This window comes from Bubalus bubalis, chromosome 6 (genome assembly GCF_019923935.1).
Source record: "Bubalus bubalis isolate 160015118507 breed Murrah chromosome 6, NDDB_SH_1, whole genome shotgun sequence".
Taxonomy (NCBI): domain Eukaryota; kingdom Metazoa; phylum Chordata; class Mammalia; order Artiodactyla; family Bovidae; genus Bubalus; species Bubalus bubalis.
The window spans coordinates 12,199,426-12,225,991 of record NC_059162.1 but is presented as its reverse complement, the minus strand read 5'-3'; the positions used below and the strand labels follow the sequence as shown (position 1 = coordinate 12,225,991).

The 26,566-nt window shown below is 42.6% G+C and overlaps 1 protein-coding gene, 1 long non-coding RNA gene and 1 pseudogene across 4 annotated transcripts; 2 read left to right on the top strand and 1 right to left on the bottom strand.

The window, feature by feature from the left end:
- Positions 1–507: 507 nt before the first annotated feature.
- Positions 508–1,313, bottom strand: LOC123334221 (small integral membrane protein 42). Its single transcript, XM_044945472.1, has one exon. The coding sequence runs from the start codon at positions 1,042–1,044 to the stop codon at positions 832–834; it is 213 nt and encodes a 70-aa protein (XP_044801407.1). The 5' UTR covers positions 1,045–1,313; the 3' UTR covers positions 508–831.
- A 15,742-nt stretch (positions 1,314–17,055) lies between these two features.
- LOC123333963 lies at positions 17,056–26,081 on the top strand. 3 transcript variants are annotated; one of them, XR_006551578.2, is made up of 3 exons: positions 17,056–17,193; positions 20,944–21,049; positions 25,622–26,081. It is a non-coding gene; the product is annotated as an uncharacterized LOC123333963 (long non-coding RNA). The 3 variants fall into 3 exon arrangements; XR_006551577.2 differs by lacking the exon at positions 17,056–17,193 and adding an exon at positions 17,243–17,508; XR_006551576.2 differs by lacking the exon at positions 17,056–17,193 and adding an exon at positions 17,243–20,599.
- On the top strand, positions 22,380–25,041 carry LOC112585532 (annotated as a pseudogene).
- Positions 26,082–26,566: the final 485 nt, after the last annotated feature.

Below are 26,566 nucleotides of genomic sequence, written 5' to 3'. Positions count from 1 at the left end.
CTATGGGTTAAAGTGAAAGGGAATGAATGACCCATGGATTGAGATCCAAAGTACACAACCCAGAAAGCGGGGGTTGTGTACTCAAGCCTAATTTTCTGAGAGTATGGATTTTCAAAACATTATGGCTTTAATTTATATTTCATTTGAAAAGGAAGTTAATGTGTTCCAAATTCAGAAAAAATTCTTAAAAATCAAACAAAAGTATGGCTTTAGAATATGCTATTTAAAAAATTTGCCAACCCACAAAGTTGGAGGATGGGGAAGAAAAGAGATAAAGTACTTGGTGCTTCAAATCTTTTTTGTGAGAGGAAATACTCTTTATTCCCAGAATTAGGTGAGGAGGAGGGAGAATTTTACCTAGAATTCAAGGTAGGTGAGCCTTTCAAGGATCTTCTGGAACTGAGCTTCCACTATGGTTTCATTGTAGAGTTTGAGATGCTATGAGTTTCCAATAATTTCAATATCCCAGAGTCAACACATATCCAATTTTAAAAATTTGGGCTTTGTAAGTGATTTTTAATCCTCCATTTTTCCTTTTCATCTGTTAATACAAAAATCAAAAGCCATTTATAATTTCAGTCTGGAAAGATCCACGGAGAGAAGACATTTAAACTCAGGAGTTGGAGAAGACAAAGAGCAGCAGAATGAATGTGAATTATAGCAGAAGTGGCCATAGAGGAGGAGGCCAAGGGGAGCATCTGGCAGGGGGGATGCAGTGCCCGAAGCTGTTCTTCTATCCCACGCTCTACTTTTAAGACAGCTCCTAAGTGGTCCGCCTCTTGGCCTCCAGGTCTTCACCTCAATGGAGTCTCCACCAAGAACCATAGGTCTTCAAGCCAGCAATGTTGCCTCCTTTCTTTGGTCTGGTTCTCTGTTTTTGTTGCCTTTGTCTCTGGTTACCTTCCAGACTAGGATAAGTAATGTGACCAGAGTCATGAGGAGTGCAAAGAAGAAGAGGACTTTGACCAGGTAAGCAGGATCGGATAAGGTAGTGGTTAGTGTATGCTTGTCCCATAAGAAGGCTGGAAGCTGTGGGGAAGACATAGGTTTCTCAAAGACAGCTGAGATATGTGGTAGAAACAGACTGCCCACACGACCAAGAAAACACGAGGAGAATTGGTCTTGCCCTTTGTAAGAGCTTAGGAACGAGTGTCAAACGGTTGAACTTGTTGCTCACATGGGGCCATTTTCCTTCCGATGTAACTGAACAGGCAGATCAGTTTGCTCAGCAAGGTTGAACAACTGCTTCCAAAGCAAACACAGGCCTGACATGTAGTTCAGCTGGCAAGACTTCTGAGTGGTAGGCGGGGCTTCTGAGGCTTTGTGATGTCACATGAGGATAAGGTGAGGGTCTGACTGAAGGTTCCTATCCAGAACGCTCTGTTCTCTGGGCACCACCTCCCTTCATGTCTGGCCTCCAGAGTTAAATGGGAGCTCCCTAAGTGCCTGTGAAGTTGCCCCTTCAATCCTCTTTTATTTAAAAAGTTTTCATTTTGAAATTATTTTAGATGCATAGGGATTTACTTAGATAATACAGAGAGGTTCCATGTATCTTTCACCCAGTGTTACCCAGGGTGCCCCAGTGGCTAATCTTGTGTAAGTATAGTACAAAATGAAAACCAGTAAATGGACTTAGAAACCAATGTGTGCATATAGTATATGTGTGCATAAAGTATATGTATAGGCATTTTACCACACAAGTAGATTCAACCCTGAAATCAAGATACGGAATGATTCCATCATCATGGAGACCCACTGGTGTTCACATTGTCAGTTGGAGATAAGTGTAGAAAACTCACCTCCCTTTAAGTCCCCTTACCACCTCCATTTACAATATAATTTTATTAAATATTTCTTCTACATTCTTTGAAATTAACATTTAGATAGTGTTATACTTTTCACTTTAATTTTCAAATATAATTTAGAAAACACAAGAGGAAAAGGAAACTATTATTTTTACCCAAATTACTCCTTTTGGATAATTGACTCAACTTGGGTCATTTATATTGTTTGGTCTTCAAGTTCATTTGTTCATTGATTCTTTTCCTCCTTCCCTTCCATTCTGCTGTTGAGCTTATCCATTGAGTTTTTAATTTTGGTGATTATATTTTCTAGTTCTAAAATCTCCATTTGGTTCTTCTTTATATCTTCAGTTATTTCACTGAGATTTTCTATTTTAAAATTGTTTGTTGAGACATTTTGTGATTCTTCAAAATCCTTGTCAGATTATTTCAATATCTGCATCATGTTGGTTTGGGCCTCTGCCAATTGTCTTTTAAAATTTAAGATGAGATTTTCTTGGTTCTTGGTATAATTTATGATCTTGGTTGCCTGCTGGACGTTTTTGGTGTAATGAGACTCTGGATCGTGTTTAAATCTTCTATTTTAGCAGGGTTCCTCTGACATCATGCTAGTTGTGGGTAAGGGGCATCACCTCACGAACACCGGGCAGGAATGAATGTCCACGTTCTCCACTCAGGCCCGTTTGTTCACCCAGGGGAGAGGGGAGAGGTCACTCCTTATTGCAGGGTGGATGTGAGATTTCAAACCCGCTAGGTGGCCTCCTCTGACACTCTGACAGAGAGGGGGAGGGGTGTCTTATTACCTCCGGAGGGGGAGCTCACTACCTCTGGGCAGGAATGAAAGCCCAGGCTCCCCACTCTCCTCTGATACTGCTCTGAGGAGGGATGGGGTGTGGGGAAGGGTACCTCATTATGGCCAGAGCCTAGGGTCTCCACATCCCTATAGGGTTGGAGATGGGACCATGATTTTTTTCCATGGTGTTTGGCTGGAGTAAGGCAGCGAGTGTCCAAAGGTTTTCTGTCTTGCTGAATTGCCTTTTACCTTGTCCTTTGGCAAGCAGGCTTTGCTTGGGACTTCATTTTGTCTGTGCCTCTTGACATTTCCAGGTTGTTTTCTAGTATCCAGTCCAGGATATATATGAGGCAAGAAAACCCAGAAACTCTTGTTATGTCAATCTTTGGGTTCCAAGAGCCCTCGCCAGTCTGACTTCTTCTTCCCACCTTTAAGATCTTCCTATGTTGGTTTTATATAAAGTGTCCAGGATTTCCAGCTGTGCTTAGCAGGAAGAATAGGGAGAACTGAATTTACTCCAAGTGCATCTACCCTATCCCGGTCTAGAACCTCTTGATGCTATACCAAGATTCAGGCAGGTGATGGTAGAATGGGAACCAAAGGATGTGGAGGGCAAAGACAAAGGCCGGAGTCCAACCCTGGCACCTTCCAGCGTGGGTGACCTTGGTTAGAGCACTTACTCTTTCTCACCCTCCATTTTCTCATTGGAAATGAAATTATAGTGATAATAACAAATTTACAGGTTTTTATGGGATTGCAATGAGCTGACAAATGCATAATAACTTTTCAAACCATAAAGTTCCATACAGATGGAAGTTATTTTAAATATGAACTAGGAAGGAAGGGAAGTGAGGAAGGAGGTGTTTAGAGAATGTAAGGCAGTTAAAATTTTCTCAAGTTTGTTCTCTAAACTCTCCTATAAACTTGCAAAGATCTATATATGAATTACCCCCCTTCCCTCAAGATATCTATGTCAATCACTTGGAACACGTGAATGCTACCGTATATGGCAAAAGATGTGATTTAGTTAAGGATATTGAGAGGAGTTTATACTGTATATCCAAGGGCTTCCCTGGTGGCTCAGAGGTTAAAGCGTCTGCCTGCAATGTGGGAGACCTGGGTTCAATCCCTGGATTGGGAAGATTCCCTGGAGAAGGAAATGGCAACCCACTCCAGTATTCTTGCCTGGAGAATCCAATGGATGGAGGAACCTGGTAGGCTATAGTCCACAGGGTTGTAAAGAGTTGGACATGATTGAGCGACTTCATTTTCACTATCCAAGTGGAAAGACAGAGCAGAGAAAGATGCAGACACAAGCCTAGGAACAAACCCAGAAAAGACAAGGAATGCATTCTCACCTAGGGCCTCTGGAGGGAGCATGGTATTGACAATACCTTGATTTCAGCCTTATAGCCTCGAGAACTGTGAGAGAATAACTTTCTGTTGTTTTAAGTTTGTGGTAATTTGTTAGAACAACTCCAGGAAACTAAGACAGGAACCTTATAGGTCATCTACTCCAATGTCATCTACTCATCTAACAGGTGAGGAAAATGAGGCACGAGAAAGGAAAGTGACCAAAGTCACACAGAATCCACCTGTGAATGTAGGAGATGCAAGACAGCAGGTTGGATCCCTGGGTCAGAAAGATATCCTGGAGTGGAAAATAACACCCCACTCGTATTCTTGCCTGGAAAATTCCATAGACAGAGGAGCCTGGAGGCCAGTTTGAGCTCCTTTCAGTAACTCCAGAGGAAATAGTCCATGGGGCTGCAAAGAGTCGGACGGGACTGAGCGACTGAGCAACTATAAACGAGGCCACACAGTTACTGGCACAATAAGGACTGGAATTCTGGTCTCCCTTCTCCTAGTCCACCACAGCTAGTGGCCTGTGTCTTTTTTAAAAGAAATTAATCTTCTTTATTGAGGTATAATTTACATACCATACAATTTACCCATTTAAAGTATATAGTTCAGGGGTGTTCCCTGGTGGCCTAGTGGTTAGGATTCTGGGATTTCACTGCTCTGGCCTGGGTTCAACCCCTGGTTGGGGAACTGAGATCCCACAAGTTGTGTGGCACAGCCAAAAAAAATAAACATACTACAGTCCAATTTTTTTTTTTTGTAGATTCATGGGACTGTTCAAACATCATCACAATTTAATTTGAGAATATTTTCACCCCTCCCGAAAGAAATTCTGTATCCATTAGCATTCTTGCCCATGTCTGTTATCCTTCCTTGATTCAGGTATATTGGTCTTATCTCCCCAATCAGACTAGATTTCTCCATCTCTTATCTTTTATACTCTTTTCTCCTTCTCTAGGCTGATGCTTTATTGGGGTTGTGGTTTGATTGCTGACAGTAACTCACTTCAGATGAGGTGCTGAGGAGTCTTTGGCAAAGCTCTGGACCTGGCAGTTTCTTTTATGTTCCCCGGTTATGTTGCTGACTTGTAGGAAATGACTGATCAATTCATCATTCTCTGAACTGACAGCCAAAGATAAGCAGGTTGAATTGTCCTTCATGTATTTTTGGAGAGGTAGGGCCCAGAAATGAGTCACAAAAGCCAGACAGTTTGAGCTCCTTCCAGAATCTCCAGGGGAAATTCCACTGTGTCACCCACTACAGTGTTGAGGAAGACTGGCCTGGCCACCATCTGATGACCTGAAAGGTGATGTGTGGAAGCCTAAGGGGAAAAAAGAAGCAGAGTGTGGTATTGGGGGAACACTTTTTCCACATTCCTGATGTTTTATCTTCGAAGACAGAAGCCTTTTACTGACACTCCTGGCATCTCTCTACTCAGCTTTCACTCCCTTTCTCCCAGGTGCAGGGAGCAGCCACCTGGATCTGCTCCTTTCTATACATTTCAGAGAGGCACACCCCCACAAGTCAGAAATCTACAGTTTTCCATGGATAATTATGATGGGGTGGTGAGTCATCTAATTTTTTTAATAAAGGGAGTTTCCTGGAGGCCTGCTGGTTAGAACTCCGTGTTTTCAATGCTGTTGCCCAGGTTCAGTCTCCCGTCAGGGAGCTGAGATCTGAAAAGCCATGCAGCACAAGTAAAAAAAAAAAACCAACTTCATGTTAGGAAGCCCACGGTGGCTGCACATCTAAGCCATATCTTCCAGTATGGTCTTTATCCGTTTTAAAGGTGAGCGTTGCCATCTGCCTCATTTTTCTGTCTCCACTGGTCCAAAACTTGGGTGGAGAAGAGAGACGCTTTTATGTATACAGGTGGGGAAAAGGGAGGTGTTATGCACTGACCACTTAGATCCTAACGCATGTGTCTTCCATGAATTCTGGAGGTCCTGAGCTGTGATGGTGAATTTTCTGTGTCAGCTTGACTAGGCTAAGGGATGCCTGTATGTGTGTGTGCATGCTCAGTGGCTCAGTCATGTTTAACTCTTGGAGGCCCCATGGACTGTAGCCCACCAGGCCTCTGTCCATGGAATTTTTCAGACAAGAATACTGGAGCAAGTCGCCATTTTCTATTCCAAGGCATCTTCCCAACCCAGGGATCAAACCGTGTCCCCTGCGGCACTTGCAGTTGGCTGGAGGATTCTTTAGGATGCCTGAAACTGGAAGTCGTTCAGTTGTGTCCGACTCTTTGTGACCCCATGGACTGGAATTTTCCAGGCTAGAATACTGGAGTGGGTAGCCTTTCCCTTCTCCAGGGGATCTTCCCAACTCAGGGATCAAACCCAGGTCTCTTGCATTGTGGGCAGATTTTTTATCAGCTGAGCCATCCTGGAAGCCCATGAACACTGGAGTGGGTAGCCTATCCCTTCTCCAGGGAATCTTCCCTACTCAGGAATCGAACCGGGGTCTCCTGCATTGCAGGCAGATTCCTTACCAATTGAGCTATCAGGGAAGCCTCTTAGGATGCCTAGATAAAAGTAAACAATTTTTCTGAGGAAGTCTGTGAGGGTGTTTCCAGAAAAGATTAAGATTTGAATGGGTAGAATAAATAAAGATTGCTGTCACCAATGCAGGTGGACGCATCCAAGCCACTGAGGGTCTGGAAAGAACAAAAAGGTGAAAGGAGAGAGAATTTACTCAGTTTAAGTTGGGGCATCAGTCTTCACCTGTCTGTGGTCATCAGTGCTTCTAGTTCTCAGGTTTTTGGACTTGGGCTGCATGAAACCATTGCCAGCTTCCCTGGATTAAACCCATCCAGCTTGCAGATGGCAGATCATCAGACTTCTTGGCTTCTGTCATCCTGTGAACCAATTCCTATAGCACATGCACTCACACACACACAGACACACACACTTCTGTTGGTTCTGTTTCTCTGGACACCCCTGACTACTATATGAATCTTTTCACCTAGATGACGGTAACAGAATCTCAAGAGCTTCCCAGCTTCCAGAGCCTCTCTTGCCCTGTTTACAGAGAGCATTTAGTTTAAATTTTTTATGCAGAGCATTTAGCTTAAATTTCTAATATGAAAGAGAGGAGATTAAAATTCACCGAGCCTCTGTTAAGACACTATCCTTGGTGCTTTGATGTGTTATTTTATTTAAAACAATAACTCTGAGAGACAGTAATAGCAATAATTTATTGTATTATTTCTTTACGTAGCTTCTGGGCTAAGTGCTTTACCTGTATGAGCTGGCTTCATCCTCTCAGGCAACTGAAGCGCAAAGAGATTGTGTAATTTGCTCAAGGTCATGCAGAAATTAATTCTAGAACCAGGCATTTAAACAAAATGAAACAAAACAAAACAAAACCCCAACATAGTGTTTCTTTTTTTAAAATTCCAAGTCTCTTTCTATTGTAGTGCTGTTATTACATCTTTTAGAATCCTAGGGCAATTCTTAGTTTATCTTGTATCAGTGCTAACTCATTCTTGGGGCTTGTAATATCCTCTACTGATTACCTGCTCAATCAGCTCAGCCAGTATTTAAGGAGGGAAACTTGATCCCAACATGCCACCTTGCACTCCCATATTCTTTTCTACCTGTGAAGAATCCTTCTTTCCACCTGCAACACCTCCTATTCTGTTCTGTTTTTTGTTTTTTTTTTTTTTAGTTTTTTTTTAATGTTTATTTTGGTTTATTTGGCTGCACTGGGTCTTAGTTGTGGCGTGTGGATCCCTCCCCTTCTGTTCTTTAAGCTCATTCTTTTCAGGCCTTTGTGCAGAAGTCTTCATTGTTGGGAATTGCGAAGCCTTACCAACCATCTTGATCACCTTAAATCAATATTCTCCCAGTCCTTTAAGTTTGTTAATTTCTTTTTTCATCAGTTCATTTATTTTCTCATTTCCAAATATTTATTGAGCATCTGTTTTGCAAAAGAGGCTAAGCCAGAAGCTCTGGGAGAAACAATGATCAGTCAGAAGTGAAATTTTGGGGACCTTACATGACTGCATGTGGGGGGGCTTGTCAGGCTGAAGCAGTGACAAAACAATGGTCCTTCACTGGTGTAGGCACACTTAAAAGAATAAAGGAGAAAAACAAATATGAATTGAATGATATATTAAAATTTTTTGTCATTATCTCACTTAATGTCCAGGACCCACAACGTTCCTTCCTCTATCTGTGTTCTGAATACAACCCTTTAGGACTAGGGGTTCTTGCTTTCTCTCTCTCTGAGTCTCTCTCCCTCTCCTATGTTTGTAATGTCTTTCTGATAGCTCTATCTCTTCAATGTATACATTTAAATATTATTATCCGTCATAATATTTTGAGCAACTACTGTGTGCCAAAAGTGATGAGCTGTGAAATGTCTCTTCAAAGATATTCCATCCTAATCCTCAGGAACATGTGGATATGTTCTCGTACATGGTAAAAGGGGGTTTTTGAAGATATGATTAAGTTAAAGATTTTGAAATGAAGAAATTATCCTGAATTATCTGAGCAGGCCAGATGTAGTCACCAGTATCCTTTTAGGAGTCAGACAGAAAGGCAATGTGACAAGAGAGGCAGAGAGAGAAGCAGAGGCCGGGGGGAGAGAGAGACAGAGACAGAGATTGGAAGACACTACTTTGCTGGCTTTGAATATGGAGGAAGGGGCCACAAACCAAAGAATACAGGCAGCCTCTAGAAGTTAGAAAAGGCAAAGGAATATATTTTTTCCTAGAACCTTCAAAAGTAAAACAGTCTTGCCAAACATTTTAAGACTGCTGATCTCCAGAAGTTAAGATACTAAATTTGGGTACTCCCCCGCCACACCCTGCCTTACTGCAGTCTGCAATTTGTGTACTTTTGAAGCATGAAGTTTGCAGTAATTTGTTACAGCAGCAATAGGAAACTAATATACCAAGCTAAGTCTCTCTCTTATCTTAAAAAGAAAGAAAGGAAGGAAAAACCCATTCTGAAATGTTGTGTTCTCTCTCCTTTGAATGAAAATTTCTTGAAAAGTGCTTATCTCCACCTCCTTCCTCCCACACTTGCTTCTAACCCCACTTTGATCTGGTGTCCATCTCTATTACTGAATCATTTTTCCCCAGAGTCAATAACAATGTCTTCGTCCCAAATATATAAGCACTTTTGAAATTCTATCCTGATGTTTCAGAATTGGCCAATTATTCTTTCATGAAATACTTTGCTCCACCTATTTTTTTAATTAAAACATACTTATTTTTGGCTGTACTGGGTCTTTCTTGCTGCAAGAGAGCTTTCTCTAGTTGCAGTGCAAGGGGGCTACTCTCTAGTTGTGGCATTTGGACTTCTCATTGTGGTGGCTTCTTTTGTTGCAGAGCATGGGCTTTAGGGTGCTGGGCTTCAGTAGTTGTGGTGCATGGGCTTAGTTGCTCTGCAGTATGTGGAATCAAACACAGTTGCTGTTGTTGGTCAGTCACTCAGTAGTGTCTGATTCTTTGTGACCCCATGGACTGTAGCATGCTAGGCTTCCCTGTCCTTCATCATCTTAAACTCATGTCCATTGAGTCAGTGATACCATCCAACCATCTCATCCTCTGTCATCCCCTTCTCCTCTTGCCTTCAATTTTTCTCAGCATCAGGGTCTTTTCCAGTGAGTTAGCTCTTTACATTGGGTAGTCAAAGTATTGGAGCTTCTGCTTCAGCATCAGTCCTTCTAATGAATATTCAGGATTGATCTCCTTTAGGATTAACGGGTTTGATCTCCTTGCAGTCCAAGGACTCTCAAGAGTCTTCTCCAATACCACAGTTCAAAGGCATCATTTCTTCAGTGCTCAGCATATATTATTGTCCAGTTCTCAAATCTGTATATGACTACTGGAAAAACTATAGCTTTGACTCTGTGGACCTTTGTAGGTAAAGTAATATCTCTGCTTTTCAGTATGCTGTCTAGGTTTGTAATAGCTTTTCTTCCAAGGAGCAAGCATCTTTTAATTTCATGGCTGCAGTCACCATCTGCAGTGATTTTGGAGTTCAAGAAAATAAAGTCTGTTGCTGTTTCCATTGTTTCCCCATCTACCTGCCATGAAGTGATGGGACCAGATGTCATGATCTTAGTTTTTTGAGTGTTGAGTTTTAAGCCAGCTTTTTCACTCTTCTCTTTCACCTTCACCAAGAGGCTCTTTAGTTCCTCTTCACTTCTTCATAAAGGTGGTGTCATTTATATATTTGAGGTTATTGATACTTCTCCTGGCAATCTTGATTCCAGGTTGTGCTTCATCCAGCCTGGCATTTTGCATGATGTATTCTTCATATAAATTAAATAAGCAGGGTGACAATATACACCCTTGACGTTCTCCAGTCCGTTGTTCCATGTCTGGTTCTAACTGTTGCTTCTTGACTTGCAAACAGGTTTCTCAGGAGGCAGGTAAGGTGGTCTGGTATTCTCATCTCTTTAAGTAAGAATTTTCCACAGTTTGTTGTGATACACACAGTCAAAGGTTTTAGTGTAGTCAATGAAGCAGAAGAAGATGTTTTTGTGGAATTCTCTAGCTTTTTGTATGATCCAACGGATGTTGGCAATTTGCTCTCATTCCTCTGCCTTTTCTAAATCCTGCTTGAACATCTGGAAGCTCTCAGTCATGTACTGTTAAAGCCTAGCTTGGGTAATTTTGAGAATGACCTTTTCTAGCATGTGAAATGAGTGCAATTGTTCAGTAGTTTGAATATTCTTTGGCATTGCCCTTCTTTTGGATTGGAATGAAAACTGACCTTTTCCAGTCCTGTGGCCACTGCTGAGTTTTCCAAATTTGCTGACATATTGAGTGCAGCACTTTCACAGCATCATCTCTTAGCATTTGAAATAGCTCAGCTGGAATTCCATCACCTTCACTAGCTTTGTTCGAAATGATGCTTCCTAAGGCCCACTTGACTTCGCACTCCAGGATGTCTGGCTCTAGGTGAGTGATCACACCATCGTGGTTATCTTGGTCATGAAGATCTTTTTTGTATAGTTCTTCTATGTATTCTTGCCACCTTTTCTTAATATCTTCTGCTTCTGTTAGGTCGATACCATTTCTGTCCTTTATTGTGCCCATCTTTGCATGAAAGGTTCCCTTGGTATGTCTAAGTTTCTTGAAGAGATTTCTAGTCTTTCCCATTGTATTGTTTTCCTCTATTTCTTTGCATTGATCACTTAGGAAGACTTTCTTTTCTCTCCTTGCTATTCTTTGGAACTCTGCATTCAGATGGCTATATCTTTCCTTTTCTTCTTTGCCTTTCACTTTTCTTCTTTTCAAACTACAGACCAGGGATTAATTCCATGTCCCCAGCATTGGCAGGTGGATTCTTAACCACTGGACCACCAGGGAAGTCCAACTCCCCTTAGTTTTGGCAGCGTTAGTCACTCAGTTGTGTCTGACTCTTTGTGACCCCATCAATTGCAGCCTGTCAGGCTACTCTGCCCATGGAATTCTCCAGGCAAGAAGACTGGGGTGAGTAGCCATTCTCTTCTCCAGGAGATCTTCCTGACCCAGGGATTGAACCAGTCTACCACATTGCAGGCAAATTCATTACCATCTGAGCCACCACAGAAGCCCCAGTTTTGGTAGATGCCTACACAATCTTCCTCCTACTTTGGCTCCTCCTTAGTCTCTTTGCATCCAATTACCTTTGTGTATGCTTGGTATTTCCTCAGGGTCCACCCTCAGTTTTCTTATCCTCTGAAATTCTCTTTGAGTGTTCTCATCTATTCTCATAGTTTCAGTGACAACCTGTATGCCAGTGGTTCTCCAATTTGTGTTTTTACTCAGATCTCATTCCTTACTCCACACTCCTAAATGTAACTGCTCATTGTCTTGCTTAGTTGACTGTTCAACGGTAACACAAACATCTCAAACCCTCATATCCAAATTCATTTTAAATATCTTTCCTTTCAAGCCTGCTTCTCCTCTATACTTAGTCTCTGAAATAAAATAAGAAATCTGGGAATCATGAGAGAATGCTTTTTCTCCCTGACTTTCTGCACTTATTATCAATATACTGTCAGTTCCACTTCAGAATCACATTTGCTCCTCTTTATAGTCATTGCTACTACCTTAGTTCAAACTTTTATTTCCTAGTCCTTATTCATTCTTTCCTGCATCACTGCAAGAGCTTCTTCTTTTTAAAAGTGAAGCATAGTTGATTTACAATGTTCTCACTTCTAGTACTCTTATTCCCTTATAACTTATCCTACTCCATGTTAACAGAGTAATAAATATAAATAAGTCAGACCACTTTACTCCTCGAAATCCATCATTTGGCTCCCTGTTACCTTTAAGATAAAGTCCCAATGTCACCAATGTGGTATATAAACTCTTCATTCATATTGTCTTCCCCTGCCTGTGTAGGTGTGAGTGCCGAGTCATGTCAAACTCTTTGCAACTTTATGGACTGTAGCCCACCAGGCTCCTCTGTCCATAGGATTTCCCAGGCAAGAATATTGGAGTGGGCTGCCACTTCCTTCTCCAGGGAATCTTCCCAACCCAGGGATTGAACCTATGGCTCCTGCATCTCCTGCATTCACAGGCAGATTCTTTACCACTAGAGCCACCTGAGAAGTCCTTTCCCTGCCTGTCTACCTAGTTTATTTTTCAAGTATGCTTTGCCATGAATCTTATACTCCTTTATGAAACACAACTCATCAACCCCAAGTACCAGGTAAGAAGGTGGTGGAGGGTAGCATTTCTGGACTCAAACTTTCTGATTTGTGTCTTGGCTTCATTACTTATTGGCTTCCCAGATGACACAATGGTAAAGAATCTGCCTGCCAATGCAGGACGTGCAAGAGATGTAGGTTCAATCCCTGGGTTGGGAAGATCCCCTGGAGAAGGAAATGGCAACCCACTCCAGTATTCTTTCCTGGGAAGGGCAAGAGGAAACTGGCAGGCTGTCATCCATGAGGTTACATCATTTATTAAGTAAACTGTGATCTTGTTCAATATTTACATCACCTTTCCATGCCTCATCCATAGCTTATACTTTAATTACTTCATCTATCAAGGTGCCTACTATCCATTTCAAAGAGTTGTTGTGACAGTTTAATGAGGTAATACTTGTTGAACTCTTAGGGTGGTGTCCAACAGTGCTTAGCACGGGTTTTCTTATGTTATTTCTTGGCCTCTGTACTTGGTGTGCATCCTGCATCGCTTCCCTCCCTTTTCCTGCTTGGTTAATTTCTACTTTAAGGCTAAACCAGTGTTATTTCTATTGGGAAGCTTTCCCTGACTTCTACCACCTCCAGGCCATAGATGCAAAACTCTATCATAGTTCTTAGTGCTGAAATTGGTTTTCTCCTTACTAGATTGTAATTTGAGAGCAGGAATTGTGTCTTTACTGTAGTATACCCAGAAACAAGCATATAAATACTGCTCCACATATATTTGTTGGATAAATGGGTGAATGTGATATTCTGGATAAATTCATATTTTAGTTAATCCAGGAACTTGGGGCTTCAGGCAAAATGCTGCCCCCATTTTAAAAGAGAGAGTAGACAATTCAGGGTGTGGGACAGTAAGAGGATCTTTTGTCTGGAACTGACTTCCTAAAAAACGAGATCATATTTCATGTCAGGGTTCTGAAAGCCAAGGGGCATTTTCCCATAGGCTTGCAGCACAGCTTTTCCTTTCGGCTCCATTGCAGAGGCATGGACAGGAAGGGAAAGGGGAGAGGGAAGGAATGGCTTGCGCTCTTGAGAACTCTAGGGTCCGAGCATAGGTATATGCTTATTTTGGGAATTTGTTTATCCTTCATCCTGTTGCCAGTAGCCTGAAGGGCCCTGGTAGGACACACTGAAAAGCTCCCTCAGCTCTTCTAGGTCAGTTAAAAATGTTTTGCATGAAGGAATGTTGCATCGAGACTATAGTGTAGTCATAGGAGAAGCCATCATTTCCTTCCACCACAGACAAATAGTGGGAAGGGAGCTCCTACTGGGCACACTCAAACTTCTAAACAACTGGGAAGGGAATTCTGGGCATGTAAGGAATGGAGTCAAAAGTGTAGGGTAACACCCCACCCTTGACTGCCTCACACTTTCCTCTTTTACAAACTTTGCTGATGCTTATATAGCTGGTTGAGCGAATAAAACTAATTTATAAAAGTACAGATTTTAATACAGCACTTTAGATGTTTCAGAGATGTTCCAGCAACACAACTTGATATACAAAGTAGGCGTAGAGCACAGCAGCTCTCAGGGAGGTAGAAGCAGCAGGGACGGAGGCATTGTAGCAGGACCCAGGCTCTTTATTTTCTATTTTTAAAACTGGTTATTTTGGCTGCACTGGGTCTTCATTGTGGTGTGTGGTCTTCTCATTGTGGTGACTCCTCTTGTTGTGTAGCTTGAGCTCCAGAGAGTGTGGGCTCAATGAGGGCTTAGTTGCTCTCTGGCATGTGGGATCCTAGTTCCCTGACCAGGGATAGAATCTGCATCCCCCACATCGGAAGGTGGCTTCTTAACCACAGGGCATGGAGAGGGAAATGGCATCCCACTCCAGTATTCTTGCCTGGAAAATTCCTTGGACAGAAGGCCTGGTGGGCTACAGTCCATGGGGTCCCAAGGGGTAGGACACGACTAAGCACACATCATTTTTTTAACCACTGGACCACCAGGAAAGTCCCACAACCCTAGGCTCTTTCAAACCACATAGACTCTTCCCCAAAGCCTGGGAATCCTTCGTTTATGTATTTAGTGCTTTCTGTGTGTAAGAGACAATGAGACGAAGATGAGCAAAACTGACACTGTCCCAGCCGTTGTGGTGCCTGGGCTCATGGGGCAGATGTACTGTCGAGAGTCATTTAGAACATAATGTGGTAAATGTTATGATGAGGGAGGCAAGAGGAACTTTGGAGGTGATAGATCAGTCTGCTGCCTTAGGCTTGGCAGTGTTAGAATTTCTTCTTGGCAGTGATGATATTTACAGTGATACATTGATAGTAAAAGATGAGAAGGAGCTAATCACAGATAAAGGGAGGGGGGAAGAGAAGGTGTTGAAGTATGTGGCAAGTATTTTGGGCAAAGGAGATAGCTTTTTTTGTTTCAGGATGTTAAGCAGGATTCATTCGGTACCCTGGAATTCTCAGTTTTGCCACAAAAGTAAAAGGTACCATCAAGAGGTGGCAAGTCAGTTCTGCTATATCCCCAGTACCCCCTCCTCTACCTCCCCAGGAAATAAATAGAAGATGGTGTGGAGGTGGAAAGGGGAAAGGGATTGATGGAGTCACGTGTCCATCACCAGTCAGAGGATCAAGTGCTGTGCATTTTGTCCTCACCTCCTTAGAGTGAGGGGTCTCTTAGAAATTGGTGGCTTGGCAAGGAGAGACTGCATCTCAGTCCTTGGTTGGATATCTGCTGATGGGCTTGCTGATCTCTTCTCTGTGATCACTGGAGTAAAGAATGAGGGTTGACTGGAAAAGAGCTGTCACTTGTACAATGTGGTTTAGTAGGATGTATGAATTTCCTGTAAGTCAAAAGAACAGTGTGAAAAGTCAGAGTTTGAGCCATCTTGCTGGTCGTCCTCCCAAGAAGACCAGTAGCCAGGGAGCTTAGTTATACAGCCAAAGGCAGGACCTGAGGCATTGTGGGAAGCAGTTAGATTGGAGCAGATTTCCCATCAGGGGATTGTGCAATGGGGAGAGCTCCCAGGAAACTAATCCATGTGCCCATAAGCATTAGCATTTGGGCATCTTCTAAATGGAAGGTATCCACTATCAGTCAGCTTTAGCCTGAGAGTCTAAGCATTAGCATTTGGGCATCTTCTAAATGGAAGGTATCCACTATCAGTCAGCTTTAGCCTGAGAGTCAAACGACAAACAGATGATTACCATGACTTGCCCAGTTAGGGAAAAGGACATTTTGCCCTTCCTCCTAGGCCGTCCCAGTCCTTCCTCCAGGTTCCAACACAACAAGTTAGCAAAACAGAGAGTTCTATTAAAGGACAGGATGTACCAGTTCCCCAAATGGCATCCCATGCTGAAGGTTGGCTGGTGCTGAGGGTAAGGAAGCTATGTAAACTTGATGTGAGACTGAAGCTTTAAAATGGACTCATTACACTAGGCTGGACTTCTAATAACTAAACAAATAGAAAGCTACAGAATCTTTCAGAGAGGAAAAGGAAGAATTGATGGAGTATGGTGGAAGGCACTGCTTGAAACCAACCCAGGACTGTGATCAGCAGAATTCAGAGTGTTTGTTACATTGTTTCCACACATAAAAAGGCCAGGCATTAAGAAGCAGCCTCCTGTGTTAAAAGTATTTGAAGGTGATTCGAACAAAGAGTGAGAGAAGACTGGTGGAGAAGGAAGAGACCAGACAATAAGAGCAAAGAGAAGTCATGACACATTTTAATGATCATGTTTGCAGTTTAGTTCAACAGGGGGTGGGGTGGGGACTGGAGAGAATTTAAGCAAGAGATGATCTTGATCTGTGAATGACAATAGGGGTGGAGAAAAGTCAGATGGGATGATATTTAAATGGAGAATTATCAGCAATTGCAGATAGAAGGGAAAACCCAACAAAACTTTTATTTCCCCATTTCTCCTTCCAGCTGGCCCCACAAATGCCGTCCCATTTCCAGTTCCTTTCTTTCACTGCATTCGACGATGCTCCACCAATGCTCAGCTCGGTCATTTGGTTTTCTGGTGCACTCCTCTTAAAAGTTTCCAGTGGCCTGGAAACTACAGTCCTACGGGGACCTGGAGGGCTGTGGGCACCAGTAGTTTGCATACAGCCCTGCCAGCAGCGAGAATAAATGACCTGCTCAATACCCCAAAGCTGGTGTGTTACAAAGTGCATATTTCAAATCCAGCTTTAGGGATTTTTCAATAACACTTCATTGCTGCTTCCCGATGTTAAACAAGAGAAAGTTAAAACAACAACATCAAAAAACAGCATTACCCAAAATACAATGTCCTGAGCATAGCAACGGAAACAACCAGAAACCCCAGACAGTCTGTCAGGTCTTTGTCTAGGGGTACTAGTGTTGCAAGTCCGAGGTCAGTCCCAGAGAATGTGAAGTGCGCATGTGCTAAAGGTCCTAGGCTCGCCCCATCACAGGGGCGGAGGAAGGACAGTGCGCATGTGTTGAAGGTCTGAGGTCCGCCCCGGAAGAGGTGAGGAAGGGGCCTAAGAGCAGAGGTTTGGTGCCATCTGTTAGCCTAAACAGCTCACGTTCTGTTAGCGGAACCCATGCCATGGACCATCCCTTCATTACACCTAGGACCGCTGCCTTACGGCTTCTCCGTAAGCTCTACATCTTTGGATTCCCTGAGGGCCAAAGAGAACACGGGACCGGAAGCGCTGACTCCCCCTGTGGTATTTCCAGGGGCAGAGGAAGATGGCGAAACCCATTGGCTAGTGGGGATCAGAAGAGGGCGGTTCACTCGGCCTGCGCGTGGGGCACTATGGGTATTGTAGTTCAGCGCTCCGCGGTGCAGCTTGTAGCGAGGAATCTTGGAAGCCAGTGGGTCCAAGCTGGTCAGGGAAGCACCTTGCACGGGGGCATTAGGTGTGAAGTAGCTGCAGGGGTGTGTCTTCGTTCTGCTATTTCTCTTTCGGGTGAGGCCTCACTCTTTCTCGCCTTTAGGGGCCTTCACTTCATCCCATACTTGAGGCTGCTTTATAAGCCCCAGTCACTTACAGATTATCCCTTACAATTCCAAGCTGGTCTTGAGTTCCTCTTCTCGTCTATCTCCCGCACATCCAGGCCCTGGAATTCTTCTCTGTCCTTCTTTCTCCTGTGAGTACCTTTTCTTGTTTCTGTCCTAGACAGAACCTCTCTTAACACTCTGCCCTTAACCCATGACGCATGTCAACAGCTCCAATAAAAGGCTGTCACAGCAAATGTTTGTAGGCACGAGAAGATTTGAGCCTTCCCTTTCAGCAGTCTGGCAGCTCACTTCTTTTGTGTTTCTCTTATGATCATTGCAATTGCCTTTTTTTCTGATGCCATTTCTGTGTAGTCTCTGCCTAAGTCTGGCGGGCAGCCTTGGTCATAGACGGTTCCCCTTTGGTCCTATCACTTTGGCTCTGGCTGCCACATTTTGGTAATACGACAGAGGGCGCACACGTGGGTTGACTTACAGGACAGAGGAGGGAAAAAAAAAAAAAAAAAGCTGAATAGAAACAAAAGAATAAATAGCAAACTAGGTTTTATAGAAGTCAGGAAGATATATGGTGAAAGAGGGGGAAGAGAGAGCAATCCTTTCATTTTCATACCTCCACAAACAATTTAGTGCTGAGTGTGAGCAGGGCTTAGTGGGCTCTGTGCTGGGAATGCACCACTACAAACCACCTAGATACTGGGGGATCCAATCCAGGAGGGCACAGACACACAAGTAAACCACAGTGCGGGATGATATCAGTGTGTGCCCTACCTTCCTGTGTGTTTCTCTTTTCATTCTCCTCCCTCCATTAGTTCATTCCAAAGTACTTTCTCTTTTCACATCTTCTGTTCCATGCTCTTCTTTCCATTCTCAAACTCCGTTCTCCCCTTGTTCTGACCCAAGCTGTTTCTTTTGTATTTTTCTGTTTTGCTACTTTGACAGCAGAAAGTGTTGCAAGGAAAGTCATGCTCATAGGGGATTTAGTAACACGGAATGCCTGACCTTCATCTTTGTGTGAGAAATATCTATTAATTATCATCTCATTCCAGGGCAATCTCAGCATTTATACACACTGCTTGTAGTAGAATCAATTGCAGATCTTTTATACCCCTTGTGCTAGAATCATGGAATGTAATTCACAATTGATGTAATTCTTATGCTACCTGTTGAGTGATTGGAGGAATCTGAGGTTTGGAAGTTTAATCTCATGGAAACACTAGTCAGGAACGACCCTTGATGTGTGATGAGAAGTAGAACCCTGCATGACTGGAGAAGATAAGCCTTGGCCTTTTTTAAAAAAAGCATAGCTTAGTGGATTGACTAGGATAGAACAGGAATACTGCCTTGGCTAGAACAGGAAAATTACCTTTTTGAAAGATATTTTTGAACTGTTATTTCAGAAATCTACCCTCCCCCTCAAGTCTATTCTAAATTGTCTTATTGGAGACAATAAGATTCTTAGTGTAGGGTGGGAGTGGATAGATTTCCAAGTAATAAATAATAATCATGCTTACTTAGTTTAAGAATGTTTTGCAATGCCTTTGAGCAGTAGATCTACCTCTAAGATTTTCTACAACTAATCCTATTCCTTTGTGTTTTTTGAGAATGGGACTCACCATAAAGAAGTGAAATTTCATCTTCAATTACACCTAAAGAAATTCATATCCAAGTCCCTACATAATTTGATCCCCAGTCACCTCTCTAATCTCATTGCCTTACCCTTGTCCTTATGGTCCCTCTGCTGTAGCTACCGTGGCTTTCTTGCTGTGTCATAAACACCCTGTGCACTTTTCTGTCTGGAATACTCTGTTTCAGGTACTTTTGTTATGGGCTTTACTCATATTCATCTCATCAGAGAGACCTTCTCTGATCATCTTATCTAAACTAGAGCCTTTATAAGAAAAATTACAGCCTTCATCACTCTATCCCTATGTTAAGTGGTATCACTTCTTGAAAATATTATGTATTTGTTTTCTGTCTGTTTCTCAAACTAGAAGATAAGCTCCGTGAGAGTATGGTTCTAATCTGTTTCCTTGGTCCCTGGAACATGGTGTATAGAAAGTGCTCATTTGTAAAATGAAAGGATTTTTAAAAAAGCACTAACCGAGCACTTATGTGTAAGTCACTGTGTGTACAGTGAATAATGAAGGATTTACAGATAGAAATAAGATATAGTCCTTAATGTTGAACAATCTGCGGTGTAGAAAGACTATAGAATAATCTAAGGATCTTTCATTAAATTGTAGCTGAGCAAAAAAGTCTTAAGTCTGAAGAGCCAGGGTCAGCTAAGGTGTATTTGGTATGTAGAAGCATTTGTCCCTTATATCATAGTTTTGAACTGGCCTCTGTGCTGCTCTATTATTTCTGTGACCAATTCCTACTGTGTCCTTGTGTAGGATGAACTTGACCAATCAGGGACCACATAAAAGGAGCTATTGCTTTATTTCTATCTGACCTCCTAGCTGCCATTCTCACTTCTTTTCCAGGGCATCCAGTTCGTTTCCACCAGTGTGCCTGTCATCAACCACATATCTCACAATGTCTCCCACTTAAAACCCTTCAAGTGGCAACTTCTCAGTTGGCATTCCAGACATCCCCTTCTCCCCTCTCCCTACTCTGACTCCTTTTTACCTCAGCATCATTTTTTTCTTTTAAATTATTTATTTATATTTGTTTGTTTATTTGGCCGCATCAGGTCTTAGTCGTAGCATGCAGGATCTTTAGCTGTGGCACATGGGATCTAGTTCCTTGACCAGGGGTTGAAGCTGGGCTCCCTGCATTGGGAGCACAGAATCTTAACCACTGGATCACCAGGGAAGTACCCTACCTCAATATCTTTATCTTCCTCAGTACTCTTCCTGAATGTATGACTCAGAAATGTGAAATTTGCAGTTCCCTATTTGATTTTTCTCTGTGTGTTTTCTTTGCCCAGAATGCCCTTTCCCTTAATTCTTACCTTACTATAGTCGCTGGTCTTCCACAGCTTAGAGGAACCAGCCATCTTCCAAGAAGCTTTAGCAACTCTCCTCTCCTATCCAGGATAGGTGAGTTTCCTTCCCTCCAGCCCACTCCTTTCCTCAAAACAAAACACATTTCAGTATTGATCAATCTCTTTTATCTACTAGATTGTAGGTCCTTTGAAGGTGGTCATTTGGAGGGCTGTCTGCTTTTAAGAGTCCAGGCATTTGAATTCCAGTTCTGTCTCTTGTTGGCCAAAATAATTGTCTTTGGGCCAGTCATATGACTCATTGAGCCCATTTCCTTTTCAGTAAAATCTAATTGTACTTGCCTTTGTATCCCCAGCCTCTGGTACCATGCTCAATGCACTCAACTTGGTTATCTCGCTGTAGATTTCTTTACATTCTCTGCCCATCTCTTGTTCCTACAGGTTTGAGATGCTGACTCTTGGCTATAAGGACAGTAGACCTGACCTGAGTGAATGATGAATGATTGTGTCTCTGTGTATCTGAGAGAGAGAAGGAGAGACAAAGAAGGTGAATATTAATGTGTGAGTAGGCTGTGTCCCACTCAATTTTGCTCTGTTAAAGAGTTAAAAGTGGATAGTGTATACCTACTTAAGGTCAGGTGGTGACAGTAGGAAAGAAGAATAGATTTGTAAGCAAAACAACACTGGAAAAGATTAAACTTTCAAACTACTTGCTTTTTATGCATTTCCAGTTTAAAACCCACAAAACAGACTAACTTTGAGTATGGTTAATTAAATTAACCTCTTAAACTTTAAGGTGGTTTTTATTTTGATTCATAGTATGGAAACCTGACCTGCCTCCTGAGAAATCTGTATGCAGGTCAAGAAGCAACAGTTAGAACTGGACATGGAACAACAGACTGGTTCCAAGTCGGGAAAGGAGTATGTCAAGGCTGCATATTGTCACCCTGCTTATTTAACTTATATCCAGAGTACATCATGAGAAATGCTGGGCTGGGTGAAGCACAAGCTGGAATCAAGATTGCCAGGAGAAATATCAATAACCTCAGATATGCAGATGACACCACCCTTATGGCAGAAAGTGAAGAAGAACTAAAGAGCCTCTTGATGAAAATGAAAGAGGAGACTGAAAAAGTGGACTTAAAGCTCAACATTCATAAAACTAAGATCATGACATCTAGTCCCATCACTTCCTGGCAAAAAGATGGGGAAACAATGGAAACAGTGACAGACTATATTTTTGGGCTCCAAAATCACTGCAGATGGTGACTGCAGCCATGAAATTAAAATATGCTTACTCCTTGGAAGAAAAGTTATGACCAACTTAGACAGTATATTCAAAAGCAGAGACATTACTTTGCCAACAAATGTCCATCAAGTCAAAGCTATGGTTTTTCCAGTAGTCATGTATGGACGTGAGAGTTGGACTATAAAGAAAACTGAGCAGCAAAGAATTGATGCTTTTGAACTGTGGTGTTGGAGAAGAGTCTTAAGAGTCCCTTGGACAGCAAGGAGATCCAGCCAGTCCATTCTAAAGGAAATCAGTCCTGAATATTCATTGGAAGGACTGATGCTGAAGCTGAAACTCCAATACTTTGGCCACCTGATTTGAATAACTCATTGGAAAAGATCCTGATGCTGGGAAAGATTGAAGGCGGGAGGAGAAGGGGACGACAGAGGATGAGATGGTTGGATGGCATCATTGACTCGATGGGCATGAGTTTGAGTAACCTCTGGGTGTTATTGATGGACAGGGAGACCTGGCGTGCTGCAGTCCATGGGGTTGCAAAGAGTCTGATACGACTGAGCGACTGAACTGAACTGAACTGATGGAAACTTATAGAGAAGGAAATGGCAACCCACTCCAGTATTCTTGCCTGGGAAACTCCATGGACAAACGAGCCTGATGGGCTACAATCCATGCGGCCGCAGAGTCAGACATGACTGAGTGACTGAGCATGGCAACTTTAACTTAGTCATTTACTTTTTCATTTACTTAGTCATTTACTTGTTTCAAAAACCCATAAGAGAGGCAATCCTTTTGGAGAATCACCACAATTTCCTGCTTCAACAGTGCTTGGATGGAACTTGGTGCTCGTCCCTTGCCTTGGCCAGCTGCTCAGAGTCAGCCCTCACCACCACCCACCCAGAGCCCTCTACCCATCCCAGGCCCCCACCTCCACCTCTCAGCCACCTTCCAGGATGACTGCATCCTCTTGCAGATGCTGCCTGGACTACTGCCAGGACTCGGAGGATGCCATCGACTACCCCATCGATCTGGAGCTGTTTGCCTGCTATGTCTGTGTTATCCTATTTTGACTGTGATGATGTAGCTTTGAAGAACTTTGCCAAGTACTTTCTTCACCAATCTTGTGATGAGAGGGAACATGCTGAGAAACTAATGAAGCTGCAGAACCAGTAAAGTGGCCGAATCTTCCCTTAGGATGTTAAGGAACTAGACCTTGATGACTGGGAGAATGGGTGGAATGCAATGGAATGTGTGCTACATTTGGAAAAAAGTGTGAATCAGTCACTACTGGAACTGCATAGACTGGTCACTGACAGAAATGACCCCCATTTGTGTGACTTCATTGGGACTCATTACCTGAATGAGCAGGAGAAATCCAACAAAGAACTGGGTGACCATGCAACCAACCTGTGCAAGACGGGGGTCCCCTGAGTCTGGCATGGCAGAGTATCTCTTTGACAAGCACATACTGGGAAACTGTGATGAGAGCTAAGCCTTAGGCTGACTTCCCATAGTTACAGGGATGACTTCCCTGGTTATCAAGGCAGTGGATCTGTGTTTGGGTTATGCTACTTAAGTTCTTTCCTTAGTACCATTCCTTCAAGTAAAGTAATTTGGTATGCCACCCTCCCCTCACACCCCAAAAGGAAAAAAAAATGCGAGAAAAAGATTTGAGAAGTCTGTGTGCCAAGTCGCTTCAGTCATGTCTGACCCTTTGTGATCCTATGGACTGTAGGCTGCCAGGCTCCTCTGTCCAGGCAAGAGTAATGGAGTGGGTTGCCGTACCCTCTCCAGGGGATCTTCCTGACCCAGGGATTGAACCTATGTCTCTTATGTCTCCTGCATTTGCAAGTGGATTCTTTACCACTAGCACCACCTGGGGAGCCCTTCAGAAGTCTGTGCTTAATTACCCAGTGGTCCAGCTCTTTGCGACTCCATGACTATAGCCTGACAGTCTCCTCTATCCGTGGAATTGTCCAGGCAGGAATATTGGAGTGGGTTGACATGCCCTCCTCTAGGGGTTCAATCCAACCCAGGGATTGAACCCAGGTCTCCTGCATTGCAGACGGATTCTTTACCATCTGAGCCACCAGGGAAGCCCTCAGAAGTCTAAAATATGTCATTTGATGGATGCCCTGGTAGATCTGCTTTAGAGAATGAGTTAATAATATCTCATATTAAAGTCTGACTTCAGCCAAGCTTTTAAAAAACTTGTGGTTGTAGAACTTCTAGAATCTGCTTACTATGTCTGTCAAAGCATGATGTGTGCTTTATTGTGCTTCTCTTAAAAAGAAATGGTTAATGAAAGCTGAAGGTTAACAGTTAAAAGTAGACAGTGATAATGGATAATTGAAAGTTGACCATGGAGAAGGAAATGGCAACCCACTCTAGTATTCTTGCCTAGGAAATCCTAGGGATGGAGGAGTCTGGCAGGCTACAGTCCATAGCGTTGCAGAAGAGTCAGATACAACTTAGTGACTAAACAACAACAAATGTGTATGCCATGGATATTAGCACAGGACCTCTTTCAACAATGTCATAAAATCTAACATCCGTTGCAGGATATTGAGTTTCATGCTGCCTTTTGTTTACATTGAATTTTTATTTTGAACAATAGGCAACAAGTGACTCAGTAGTGATATTGATTCAAAGGCCATGAATCAATTCAATGATTTGCTGGTAAATCTTGAACAATAAGTTCTCAGAAAAACAAAGAGATCTGGTTTATAGTGTTTCCCAATTGCCTCGTATAGATTCTCCACTGTGGTCTATTCCAAGTGACCAAATGTGATGTCACTGAGTGTGGAGTTGGAAAGGCACATGTACACCATTTCTGAGAGCCTGTATGAGCCAGCTCCAGGAGAAAACTCCTAGAGATAGTGAAAGACAGGGAAGCCTGGAGTGTTGCAGTCCATGGGTTGCAAAGAGTCGGGCATGACTTGATGACTGAACAACAATAATTAAATAGAAAGTGAGCCTTGAGTGTTTACCAATGTTTCAACTGGTTAGTTTTTAGTGGGTATTTCCATGTTGTAATGACTTGTCTTCTTAATAAACCTTGTATAACCTATAGGATTAAATAATTAAGATTCTCATGTATATCATATAAAGTCCTAGAGCTGCTCTAAGAAAGTAAATAAAAATCTTAGCAATATTTCATATTATCTCTAGAACAGACCCTGATTTGCTCTCAGGGGATTCCCTGGTAACTCAGCTGGTAAAGAAACCTCCTGCAATGCAGGAGACCCCAGTTCAATTCCTGGGTTGGGAAGATCCACTGGAGAAAGGATAGGCTACCTACTCCAGTATTCTTGGGCTTCCTGGTGATTCAGCTGGTAAAGAATCTGCCTATAATGCAGGAGACCCTGGTTCGATCCTTGGGTTTGGAAGATCCCCTGCAGAAGGGAACAGTTACCCACTCCAGTATTCTGGCCTGGAGAATTACATGGACTGTATAGTCCATGGGGTCTCAAAGTGTTAGACACAACTGAGCGACTTTCACTTTCCTTGTATCTTGGTGAGTTCTCTTTTTCTCCAAAACAATACTCCCCTCCTACATTCACCACCACTCCTACATTCAGGGATTAAATAGCAGGCCCCTCACATCTTTTTAGCAATATTCTCCAGAAATACAATGAGACTTGAAATGAGGCCTAAATTCCTCTGTATTTCTTTTACACCCTCCCCCCCGCCCCGCAAAGCACAGGAGCTGAATTTTTGTACCCCTCCCCCAACCCATCCAATTCATATATTGAAGTCCCTTCACCCAATGGGACTTTGTTTTGAGATAGGACTTTTAAAGAGGTAATTTTGGTTAAGTGAGGTTGTAAGTGTTGGGTCTTAATTGAATATGACTGATGTTCTCTTTAGAAGAGGAAGTGACACCAGAGAGGGACACACACAGAGAAAAGGCTACTCAAGGACACAGCAAGAAGGCAGCCATCTGCAAGCCAGGATGAGAGGTCTCTCTAGAAACCAATCCTGCCAGCACCTTGATCTTGCTTGACTTCTAGACTCCAGAATAGTAAGAAAATAAATGTCATTTGTTTAAGTCACCCAATATGTGGTATTTTGTTATTGCAGCCCTAGCAGTCTAATACACAAATGAATCATTAGAATGACCTTGAACATCATGTAGTTCTTCTTGATAAATTCATTTGGCCCTGGGATATGTGCAAACATGTTTGTAAGCATAAATTTATGTATTACTCTTTTTATTTTTATTTTTTTTAAATATAACTTTATTTATTTTAATTGGAGGTTAATTACTATACAGTATTGTATTGGTTTTGCCATACATCAACATGAATCTGCCACAGGTATACACGTGTTCCCCATCCTGAACCCCCCTCCCTCCTCCCTCCCCGTACCATCCCTCTGGGTCGTCTCAGTGCACCAGCCCCAAGCATCCAGTACCATGCATCGAACCTGGACTGGCGATTCGTTTCATATATGATATTATACGTGTTTCAATGCCATTCTCCCAAATCATCCCACCCTCTCCCTCTCCCACAGAGTCCAAAAGACTATTCTATACATCTGTATCTCTTGCTGTCTTGCATACAGGGTTATCATTACCATCTTTCTAAATTCCATATATATGCATTAGTATACTGTATTGGTGTTTTTCTTTCTGTCTTACTTGACTCTGTATAATAGGCTCCAGTTTCATCCACTTCATTAGAACTGATTCAGATGTATTCTTTTTAATGGCTGCATAATACTCCATTGTGTATATGTATCACAGCTTTCTTATCCATTCATCTGCTGATGGACATCTAGGTTGCTTCCATGTCCTGGCTATTATAAACAGTG